Source organism: Nymphalis io, chromosome 7 (genome assembly GCF_905147045.1).
Source record: "Nymphalis io chromosome 7, ilAglIoxx1.1, whole genome shotgun sequence".
In the NCBI taxonomy this organism is placed as follows: domain Eukaryota; kingdom Metazoa; phylum Arthropoda; class Insecta; order Lepidoptera; family Nymphalidae; genus Nymphalis; species Nymphalis io.
In genome coordinates, this window is record NC_065894.1 from 11,245,979 (window position 1) to 11,258,633 (window position 12,655).

Consider the following 12,655-nt stretch of genomic DNA (forward strand, 5'->3'; position numbering starts at 1 on the left):
GATAGTACAGTGCATGGTGGATACCACGGACGCGCAGTGGCTGGGCGAGCGGAAATTGAGGAGAGGCGGAAGAATCTTGTCATTGAACTCGATAGGACGTTAGAGCTCATCGCCAAATGGGGCTCTGATAATCTTGTTGAGTTTAATGCCAAGAAAACACAGGTATGCGCTCTCACGGCGAAAAAGTCAACATTTTCCCCTCTTCCCTCCCTCTGTGGTACTCCGCTGGTGATGCAAAGCAAAATCGCCATGCTGGGGATTGACGTTCGCTGCGACCTTAGTCCAAGGGATTACATCGAGGCTGTTATAAAAACAGCTTCACGGAAACTCGGAGTTCTGAACAAGGTGCGGCGCTTTTTCACGCCACAACAACTGTGCCTGCTGTACAAAACACAGGTACGGTCTTGCGTGGAATATTGCTCGCACCTTTGGGATGGCTCCGCTAAGTACCTACTTGAGGCCTTGGACCGGTTGCAGCGACGTGCCGTACGCATTATTGGCGACGTAAAGGTCACAAACACCCTTGAACCTTTACAATTGCGTCGTGAGATAGCAGCACTGAGCGCTTTCTATCGACTGTATCACGGCGAGTGCTCTGAGGAATTATTCTCTCTAATTCCTGCTTCCACCTTCCTTCTTAAGTCCACGCGAGCTGGTTCTCGATGTCACCGCCTAACTGTGACATCAATTCCATCGCGAACAAAGAAATTTGGCAACTCCTTTCTTTGTCGCACTTCCAAAAAATGGAATTCCTTACCAGCTCACGTGTTCCCCTCCTCTTACAACCCGGGTTCCTTCAAACGAGGCGTGAAGAGGCATCTTGCGGGCCGGCAAGGCGAAGGCGGCTAGTGCAGAACGTTTTTCCCGTCTGTACTGGCCGTCGTCGCGTTTGGACTCTACTACCACTTACCAACAGGTGGAGTAGAGTCATTTGCCCTCCCGGAGAATATATATAAAAAAAAAAAATATAACAGAAGTACAATGCGTCAGTGGGTATACAGATACAAAAAAAAAACTATCCATGAGTTTTCTTTTAATTCGGACAATTCAGATGTTTATTCGTAATACGAGAGACGAAGAAGTTACATATATGTATTTATTTATATTAATAGACAGACATATAGTACGTTAAATGTATTAAAAAAATGTTTTGCTACGAAATAGCAGGTGCATATAGCTCGCAGATAACGGTATGGGACATCGTACTGTCATCCGATTTCCTTTTATTGAAAGCAGAAATGAAAACTTGTTACTTGTTTTTGAAGTCTCGATTTAACGCTTACTTTAAAGCGTTTATATTTAAAAGTGGTAAATTTACTTTATATTAACAAATAAGGACTTCATGTCTTTACTCCCAATGACACACACCCAAAAACAACCTATACGATACAAGACTTTCATTTGCAAGGACGTTTAAAAAAATGTGTATTTCTTTTTTCTATCAATGAGTTGATTAAATGCCTACTTTATCTTTTAGTTTGTAAATATATATTATGAATCAATGCTTGATTTCAAGTTGTATTTAATTTGTATCTATAAATAGAATGTGATTCTAAATTTGATAATGAATCAATGGTCATAAAAAAAAACTATACACATGAATAAAAGTGACAATAAGAATATAAAATTCGTATAAAAAGTTGCAATACAACAGGCAAGTGAACACGTCCTAATCACACAGACCTCGGGCGCGATACCGAGGCGAGTTTAAATTCCGCTATTGCGATTTGTAAAATTTACAAAGTTAATTTTTGTAATCTTAATTGTGACTATATAAGTACAATATTTTATCAATCGATAAAATAGACATTGTATTTTAAACATACAACAAATTACTAATTAACAAAAGCCCTGCTAAGTTTTCATTATCAGCTTAAGTTATACTTAACTTTTGTTCTGTTTGCAGTTGAAACGCTTACGCTTGGAGTCATAGTGTAAAAACTCCCATCAAAAATATTACACCCCGTCTTATTGCCTCTACTGGTGACAGGACTGATTCTGTTTTGGCCAAAAGAATCGGAATTGCGATTCAAAGGGGAAATGCTGCTAGCATTCTTGCCACCATTTTACGTGGTCATGATTTGTACAGTAACTATTTTTAATTTTTATTTGTATTTATTTAAGGCTCTAATGTAAATAATTATATACGTTATAATAAAATAATATGCCTAGTAACTTCCATTAATACATTCATATATCGAACCTGAACACGAAAGGTTCGTCGTTTACTTTAATTATTCTGATATTGATAAATGTTACAGAAAGCTTAGTGCAATCGCTCCTGAATAGACAGATCATCCATCAGACAGATTCAGTTCAATAGACGTATAAAAACAAAGCCTTAACTTGCACATATATAAAAATAATGCTGTCTTCTTCTTCCACAAATATGTCAATAACTCAACTTGGGTCCATAAAGAAAAAGTTTTATAAACTGGGGTATATAATAAGTTTTATAAAGAAACAGTTTTATGTACTGGGGAAAGTACTATTAGTATGAAAACTATTTATATATTTTTTATTTCTTAGTTATATATTATATTCTTCAATAGTACGGGTTATATTATACAAAATAGTGTTATATTTTGCATCGTAATTTGATAAAAGTAAATTAATAATATCAATCGTTAAAATATCGGTTTTACATAGTACAGTAATCAATTAAATCACAAGAAAACCTTGAACGATCGTGATTTTATGCTCACTTTCTACGACAAATAAAGATTTCGATAAATTTATTACAATTTATTTGTCGTTAAAGAAATATATTTCAATTTAGAATATACGAGCGAGAGAATCAAAGCATATCGAATTAAAATTTTACTATTTACCGACGAGTGTATCATAAATTTAGACAAAAAAAAAACAACAACAGACTAAGGAATTGGCGAATTGTAGCGAAGTATTTTTTTGTCAAATTGTCGTTTTTGTTTTTATTATTTAAGTTCTGGTTAATCGTTTCCTTTAATTATGTCCTATACAAAACGTTAGTGCCTTTTTTTAAAGTAGCCCTGTTTAATTGATACAAAATACCTAAACATTTTTATAGCTTTGTTCCTACTTAAATGTATTTCTATGAAGTATTATTATGGGTTAAAATATCTCGAATTTCGAGAATTTTAGAACCAAATTAAAACGCTTGAAATCCATCAATCTACAACTTACCCTTTTTCTCCTGGTCCTAATTTATTATTCTCAACGATGGCCGTCGCACGGATCCTGTGGTCGGGCTGCTCGCCCAATAGCTTCTCACATCTACCGTTGTTTAGTTGCTCCCTTACAGCATTGTACGCCTCACTTTTATCACTTATCACTTCACTTTCCTTCACTTCACTTTCAACAACGACCTTAACACTTTTTTCACTCGAATCCTTTTCGTGTTTCTCTTTTTCTACCGTTATTTCTACGGCTTCTGTCTCTTTTTTCTTATCTATTTGAATACCGTTCGCTATGATAGGAGCCGGTTTAGCTTGCAATGATTTAGGTTGAGATTTTGGTGACGATATTGTCGGCTTGCTCTCAATAGCTCCGTTTTCGTTAATGGATGTAACGTATACTGTGGAATTTGCGATGTATCCGTTCAATTCCTGTCGATTCTCTGGCGTTGTTCGTTTTTTTTTATTTAACTGAAAGAATGTAAAGATAAGTAACATTTAAAATTTGCATCCTATTTTTTTTTTAAATAATTAAGCTTATCAATTTATGTTACTAAGTTAAAAACAAGCTTTTATTAAATTAATTTTATTTAGACGAATAAAATTTAAAACTTAAATGGTTGCGTGGGTCAAAACTGGGTCAAAATTTTGTTGCAAGATTTGGCTCAAACACACAGATAAAATAAATGCTTGCTTAATCCTGTCTAAGTATTTATTACTTTAGAATTACATGGGATTCAAAGAATGATAAGAACCACCACTAATGGTAAAGACATCAAAAATATTAAACGAATACAAAAACTCGTATCAAAGTTTTGCAATATACACATTTCGTAACCGCTTAACCGAAATTCAGATTTTGTCGATATAAAGCTAATTTTAAAGTTTGTGACTTGACTCTAACAAAAACTACGACGGCAAAATTACGTCATAAAGCAGTTATTATAGAGAATGCACCAAAGCATATTTTACACATAATAATAATACATTACAATACAGCATTTGGCAACCTTCGTCAAGTCCTCAAGTCGTCTATACCGCAATGTTTGAAGACGAAAGTCTTCAACCAATGCGTCTTACCTGCCATGACATACGGTGCCGAAACGTGGACACTAACTGCGGGACTAGTCCACAAATTCAAAGTCGCTCAGCGTGCTATGGAGCGAGCTATGCTCGGAGTATCTTTGAAGGATAAGATCAGAAATGAGATTATCCGGAAAAGAACCGGAGTCACCGACATAGCTTGCAAAATTAGCAGGCTGAAGTGGCAGTGGGCTGGTCACGTATGTCGTAGGACCGATGGCCGTTGGAGCAGACGAGTCCTAGAGTGGAGACCGCGAATCGGCAAGCGCAGCGTAGGGCGCCCTCCAGCCAGGTGGACCGACGACCTTAAGAAGGTGGCGGGCACCAACTGGATGCGGAAGGCGGAGGACAGGGAGCTTTGGCGCACCTTGGGAGAGGCCTATGTTCAGCAGTGGACAACGATTGGCTGTTGATTGATTGATTGATTGAATAATACATGGTCATATTCACTCTTTGGAAGTTATTGTTGGCTCTGATTTTTAGAAGTCCATTTTTAGAGATAATGTTTCCAGTTCTATAAGTTAGATTCTGTATAATAATCTTTGTTTACGTTTGTTAGGCCCGTTTATCATATTGATCCCAGACCTTTCCTTTTACCATGTCTAATTTTCACTTAAATTTTATGTACATAAAAAATTTTATGCATCAAAGTAAATCGGGGTGTATTCTGAGGGCATTTAGAAAAAGATAAAATCCAGGCGAATCTAAATTTGTTTAGTTTATTTTTAAAATATTTAGCTTTTTTCTAGATGTAGAATTTCATGGTCCATCTTAATAGGTACCAAACTCTCGACAAACAGCAATAACTTGGATTTCTTTGTTTTAAAACTTGAGTGAGCAAATGTAATTAAAGACCCAAGATTTACAGCATCTTAGAACTCGTGGTTGGCAGCGGTATAATATTGGTATTGGCGCTATAAAAACTCCTTTATTCATTTTAAAGTGTTAAAGCCAAAGATACACTTACCAACAAGAAGCTTATTTTTTTCTACAATGGGTATATATATTTTATAAATATATATAACATAGATACATATATTATTGCAGATGTAGATAACATATATGTATATTGCAAAAATCGTTTCCATGAAATGCAGGTTTCCTTAACCTTCATTATCTTTGCCATCGCCGCTGATCGAGATAAATTCAATTTACTATATAAAAACTCCGAGGTTATTAACCTTGTAGACTAGGCTAAGAGATGTGTATTATCCGCTGGGCCATCTTTAATTACCACAGTTAGATCTAAGATTAATAAAATTTATAACACTCCCGTTATTTTTAGATTTCTCGTTAAAACGTCTTGCTAAAAATAATGCATGGGTGTATACCAATTACGAAGGTTATCTTTAATGCGCAATAAAAACTGGAATGACAAAAAATTAGACCAACAAGTGGTCCGTTCTACAAAACGATAATTGTTTCGTGTCGGGAACGAGATACGTGAAAAAGTGTTTCAAGTGCACACCATTACGTCAGCGACAGAGCGAGACTTATTATGAAGTTGAGAAAATTTAACATTTTTAAAAGCAATTAATTTCTTTTTTTTATGGTGCGACTCGAAATGCCGGATGGACTTCGATTCGCTGGGATCTTTTGTAACCGCTTGAAAACAAACAACGTGAGAAAGATTAACCTTGCTTGATCATCGGTATGAAGCTCTAAAAATATATGTATAATATTTAGATTCAACTAAAAAATATAGCTTTGTTTGGTTGCTTTTCCGGAAGGTTTTTTATTTTAAATTAGAACACGAATAGACTGACAAAAGATCCAGATAAATGTGTGTCACTTGTGCCTGGGTTACTGACCCTTCAAATTGAAGCACAACAGCACAAATGGCGGTTAAATAACTGACGAATTTCTGTAATGTTTGTGACTGATTATAATATATGTGAATGATTTTGACGGTGAAGAAACATATCGCGAGCAAAACTGCACGTGTCGAATAAAAAAAAATACACGTATATTCACCAACCCGCATATGGAAAGCGTGGTTGAAATACTTTTTAGAGAGAGGCTTTAGCCCGACATGACAGTGGAACATTTAACGCTATTTATTTCATGATATACTTGTAACAAATATTGAAGTACCTTGAAAGAAAATCGTTTGTAGTAACCTCATGTAATATATAGAGTTTATATATATATATATTTACATCAACCTTTAAGCGTAAGCCGTAATGTGCTCGTTATTCTACATTGCAGAGTTTAGGCTTACAGCTCAAAGGATTTAGAGGCTCCAAAAAGGTATAATGGATATAGAAAGGTAATCTATTCCATGAAATAAGGCGAACGCGTAAAATAATTCAATTATGGTTAATGAATTAGGTTAATGAAACCGATGTATAAGCTTAAATAACCACCCTTAAAGCCATTTCAATATTTTTATTTTTTACCGCTGTAACGCATTTACATGTAGGCTGAGCGGGCTTGAGCCAAGAACGGCAAATATAGAAAAGAAAAAAACATATACCGTTTGTAGCAACCAACCGATTGCACAAATATAATCTGTAAAATGGATTTCTGGTGCCTTGCAAAAAGAAGTCTTCAAGCCATCATACTGATTTTTCGTCATTCACTTTTAATGCACATTCCAGTGTAAATACACTATTTTTTGGGCAATATAAATCAAATAGTTGAATAAAAATAAACGAGGAACTTGGAAATAGACAATTGTCACCTACAATTAAAATAAGGGCGGCAACAATTCGAAAATGTACTTCGTATATTTGAAAATCCGCCACTGCATTACAGTTATATATATATATATATATATATATATATATATATATATATATATATATATATATATATATATATATATGATGTTATATAAGTATACGTATATCTATTTAGACGCTAATTCCATCATTGATAAATCATTGAAAAGTATAAGAAGAGATAAGATTTTCTAATTATATAATTTTATACATGTATATATTTTTTGTAAATTATAAAAAATTATCACAGAATTTTTATATACTTAACTATGGGTGTATTGGTTATACAATATTTTTTACATACCTCTAGAGACAACTTGGACATGTCGACAGGAGTGATCCGTTTAAGCGCTGACAGCCGCTGCAAGCGCTGCCTCGCCTGTTCTTCAACCGCGATGAGGAACGCATCTTGAATTATGTTATGCCCGATATCTGATACTGAAAAGAAAATAATATTAAGTAAAGAAAAATAAAGACAACTACATTAATAATAATTAACCATAGATAATCTTTTTTTATTAAACTCAGGTAAGTGCTCAACGCCCGTAGTCATTGGCGATGTAAGAAATATTAACCATTCCTTACATCACCAATGCGCCACTGTCCTTAAGAACTCAGATGTTATGATCCTTGTGCCTGTAATTACACTGGTTCACTCACCCAAACCGGAACACAACAATAATATTGCTGTTTGGCTATAGAATATTTGATGAGTAGGTGGTACCTACTTAGACGGGCTTGCCAAAGACCCGCCAACAGATAGATCGACAGACTATCTCAGTAACTCTACCTGAGTTACTTTCTCATTTACAAATATTTTTATTAAATCAAGAATAATATTATAAACGCGAAATTAACTCCAGCTGTATATTAGTTACCTCATCATGAGTAAATCCAGGTTTTAGATAGTACAAGTCTTCGATAAAGAGGATATATTGAGAGAGAAACCAATTTGACCTGTACGAAGTCGCGACAACGGCTATTAAAGTAACTATGTATTCATAGTTGGTCATTGAGTGAAAGGCGTTTATTTATTCTAGTAAATTTCTTCAAATAAATGAAATGAAATATTAAGCCGAGATGGACCAGTGGCTAGAACGCATGAATATTAATCGATGATCGTGTGTTCAAACCCGTGCAAGTGCCACTTGAGTTTTTTTTTCTTAATTTGTGTTTATAAATTATCACGTGCTTGACGGTGAAGGAATACATTATGAGGAAACCTGCATGTGTCCACCGACCCGCATTGAAGCAGTGTGGTGGAATAAGCTCCATACCTTCTCCTCAATGAGAGGAGGCCTTAACCCAGCAGTGGGACATTCACAGGCTGGTACTGTACTGTACTGAAATATTTAATATGCATATAATTGTGAAAATTTAAAACCGCTATTTGGTTCCGTGTTTCATATCAACGATGATATCTCGAACCTTTGATTATTGTTTATTGAAATAAAGCTATTTTCGTCTACCCTTGAAAAGTTCACTGTAGTGCTTAAAATGGGATCTTCAAACATAAAATACGCTATATTGACCTGCTTAATATTAAAATAACCTTAGAATTTAGCGATGACGTCAAATTTTAAAAATATATACTATTTTGTTAATTCTACGATTCCAATTGTTGCAATCCATATTTGAAGAACATGGCTTATCTATTGAAAACCTCGGTCTACAAAAATAGAAGAGGTTTTTTTTTGTAGTGTTGGTAGGCGGACGAGCATATGGGCCACCGGATAGTAAGTGGTCACCAACGCCCATAGACATTGGCATTGTAAAAAATGTTAACCATCGCTTACATCACCAATGCACCAACCTTGGGAACTACGATGTTGTGTCCCTTGTGCCTGTAATTACACTGGCTCACTCACCCTTCAAACCGGAACACAATAATACCAAGTATTGCTGTTTTGCGGTACAATATCTGATGAGTGGTTGGTACCTACCCAGACGCTACGCTACGCTGTTTGTAACTGATCAACCCCTGGGTTGACCAGTTACAAACAGTTTCATGTAAGAAACTGCAAAAAACATCAATAATAATACCAAAAATATGACAACTATTCATATATACTTTAAACACTTACGCAAATAAATTAAAAACAAGAACGAAAAGTTATTACAATATAAACTTTCTCTCTGGTTTGAGAGTATTTATTTCCATATTGGTGGTTAATTTGATACATAAAGTAGCTTAGCTTATTATACCTTATTCCAAGCAAGATGATTAAAGACAAATAAACTATATAAACTTCCTTATACATTTTATAATTTATAAACATATATAATAAACTAGCCAATGGCTAGTATGCAATGTCTATTTAAATATTTACTTAGCTACTCCGAATGTCCGTTGAAGTTACTATAACAGAACCAACTACCTATAAAAGGATTCAACTATAATAGACTATGCTAATATTATAAATACGAAAGTCTGTCGTTACGCTTTCACGGCTAAGCAACTCCAATGCCTCGGAAAGCACGTAAAGTTGGTCTTGCACCCTTTACCGTTGAATTTCGCGAACGCCCAACGACAAATGCTAACTGCATACACTTGTGCGTTAAAATGTGTTTTGCGCAGTTGGCTAGGCACATTTGAGTTTACCGAGGCTGAAATCAATCAGATGGTATCAGTTCTAGACATTCAAACTGAAGAAATGTAAGCCATGTCTTACAAACACAATCGGGTTCAATGCCCAGCCAAGCGAATACAATCTAAGATGTTATATGTCTTGTAATTAACGTAAAGCGTAATTAGCGGTAGAATAGGTGCGTGGTATCTAGACGAGCTTACCGTCAGTAAAAAGTTCAACTAAAGCTGTATTCATCTAATCAACAAATCTATATAATTAAAGAAATTTACGTGTTCGTCTGTGATTTCAAAATACCTACTTAAGTTAATATGACTATTTCCAAGTTATCAAAACAAAAACAACACTTTTATTTATTTTAGTTAACCTCTGCTTCCTAACAATTTAAATATTTTGTATCGTGTATAATTGTTCCGTAACAGCCTGTGAATGTCCCACTGCTGGTCTAAAGGTCTCCTCTCCCTTTTTGAGAAGGTTTCGAGCTTATTCCACCACGCTGCTCCAGTGCGAGTTGGTGGAACACACATGTGGCAAAATTTCAGTGAAATTATACACATGCAGGTTTCCTCACTATGTTTTCCTTCACCGTAAAGCACTATAATAAGCCGAGACGGCCCAGTGGTAAGAACGCATAAATCTTAACTGATGATTGTGGGTTCATACCCGGGCAAGCACCACTGAATTTTCATGTACTTAATTTGTGATTATAATTCATCTCGTGTATAATTCAAACAGGCATTATATACGAGTACGTTTAAATGGGAGATTTTGAAAGTTTTTTTTTCATAAACTCAAAACCTCGCTGGCGGTGCCGCGGGTTTTGATAGTCACAAATATATTCCCAGCTATATTACATGATATATATACAAGTTCAGAATAATTAAATTTAATCACAATTTTTCACATTTAATTGACCTCGAAGAACAATAGCCTTGTATAACTAATCCAGTCCTCAGCCGGTCGCTGATGTTAAGTAACTGTATCGCCTGCTTTCTCTTACATAATGATAATATCTAGTCATTACAACTTTAGATTATTTAAATATATATGCATATAGATAGATGTATCATAAAGAAATGACAACAAACACATTGTAAAAACACGTTTTACAATGTACTTTTAAGGAAATATTAAGGTCTGGTATGGAAATATCTTCATGGGCAAGGATGGATTTTCATGTGCTTAATTTGTGTTTATAATTCATATTGTGCAATCGGTGAAGTAAAACATCGTGAGGAACTTGCATGTATCTAATTTCACTGACATTGTGCCACATATGTATCCATCCACCAAGTCGCATTGGAGTATCGGGGTGGATTGAAATCCAAACCTTCCTAAAAAAGGATAGGTTTTGGCTCAGTAGGACATTTGCAGACTACTTATATAAGTATGTATTTGTGAAGGTCGTATTACAAGGAAAATGTTATGTATCGGAAGAAAGGCCGAGAAAATTAGATAGATATTATTATCATCATTTTATTTATTTTATTATTTTATGTTCATAGGTCTACAAAAAAAATTACAATCAAAAAATTCAAATGATTACATTTCTCTTGATGTAGACACGACATGCGTTTTTGATTAAGTGCGAAAAAAGCGTCTAGTCTGTGACAGCAACAAAGACCTAAGCTTATAAGTTTTTTTAATAAATAATTTAATCTATCGAAACAGTTTTTTTAAACTTTTTTTCAATGAGGAACTGTCTGTAAAAATATCATAATTAAAACGAATACTATTATAAGAGAAACACGTGCGGTATAAGGGCGAGTGGCTTAGTACATTTGTTTTAGAGGTAGGTAGACAAAAGGTCATACGATATCGCATGCGACTATTTGGGCGAGGAATGGAAAGCTGTACGCATTGCAGAATATCGGACGAGTCAATGAGTCCATGAATTAGCTTGTATAGAAAGATGATATCATTTATTTTCCTTCGAGTGTAAAGTGAGATTGCTCTGTAAAAATTCACTCTCTGTGCATACGATTTCAGTTCGAAACATTTATTATCGGTGTAAGATAGGTGATATAAAAATCTCTTTAATATAGTGAAATATAGTGATTAGCGGTCTTTCATACAATTTACACACCGAATGTAATAACAGCTTTAATATAATGTATCTTTTTTAACGACAAGTTACGAGTGAGTGACTTATATGAGCGTTGACAGCTATTTGTATGAAATGAAAATAGCGCCATTTAACAATAATCAGAATTCCATACAAAACGCAGTTAACGTCAATATCCAATAAGTGAGGAAACACGCACTAGGCACTCTGATTTGTTTTGATTTTGAAATGATAATAGGTAAAAGGGAGTAATTGAGTATGTGACTTAAAGAAAAAAAAATACTAATGACTCAAATGTAAATGAAATCATGGAATAAGAGATTATTTATTAGTCTATTAGATGTGTCTAACAGCACAGTTAGTAGTTTTATAACAACGATTTAAAGTCACTATCTAAATAGGAAATTATGATAACTTTCTGGACGTTATTTCTGACTCTGCAAAGTCAATAAATGCTTTCAGAGGAAAGTTATTCACTTCTACAACATAATACCGCAGATATTTTTAACTTTACCAATTTATAACTTTAAATCGTATATTACTAAATCGTATTGTTCTGTAAAAGACATACGGAAGTAAATGAATCGAGTTTGTATTTGATATATGTATATTGAATTGTTTTTTAACATTTGTACTATGTTATTAATTGAAGGAAAAAAGCGATTTTACAATTTTTGTTTATTACAAACACAATAAGACCAAAAGAATAATTAACATCTTTACTAATATATTTAAAGAGCTTGTTTGTTTGTTGGATTTGTAAAATTATTATTGCATTTGATAGCCCAATTCTTGAGGTAGCTTATTTAACATCACACTGATCCACGGGAAGAAAGCAGTAAATACAGACACAAGGGACATAGCATCTTAGTTCCCAAGGCCTTGGCGATGTATGCGATGATTAACATTTTTTACAATGCCAATGTCTATGGGAGTTGATGACCACTTGCCATCTGGTGGCCCATAATCTCGTCCGCCTACCGATTCTATAGGAAAACAAAAGTAAACTTCAGGTGAAACCGCGCGACGTACATAGTAAAA

The 12,655-nt window shown here is 34.5% G+C and overlaps 1 protein-coding gene across 4 annotated transcripts in view; it reads right to left on the reverse strand.

Annotated features, from left to right (window-relative positions):
- LOC126769433 (protein PALS1) overlaps window positions 1–12,655 on the reverse strand; it is a 157,094-nt gene that overhangs the window by 122,988 nt on the left and 21,451 nt on the right. For all 4 annotated transcript variants that reach the window (XM_050488220.1, XM_050488223.1, XM_050488222.1 and 1 more), the window contains 2 exons: window positions 7,266–7,399; window positions 3,166–3,626 (listed from right to left, as the gene is read on the reverse strand). In XM_050488220.1, the coding sequence (XP_050344177.1) occupies window positions 3,166–3,626; window positions 7,266–7,399 (595 nt within the window). The remainder of the gene's footprint in view (window positions 1–3,165; window positions 3,627–7,265; window positions 7,400–12,655) is intronic.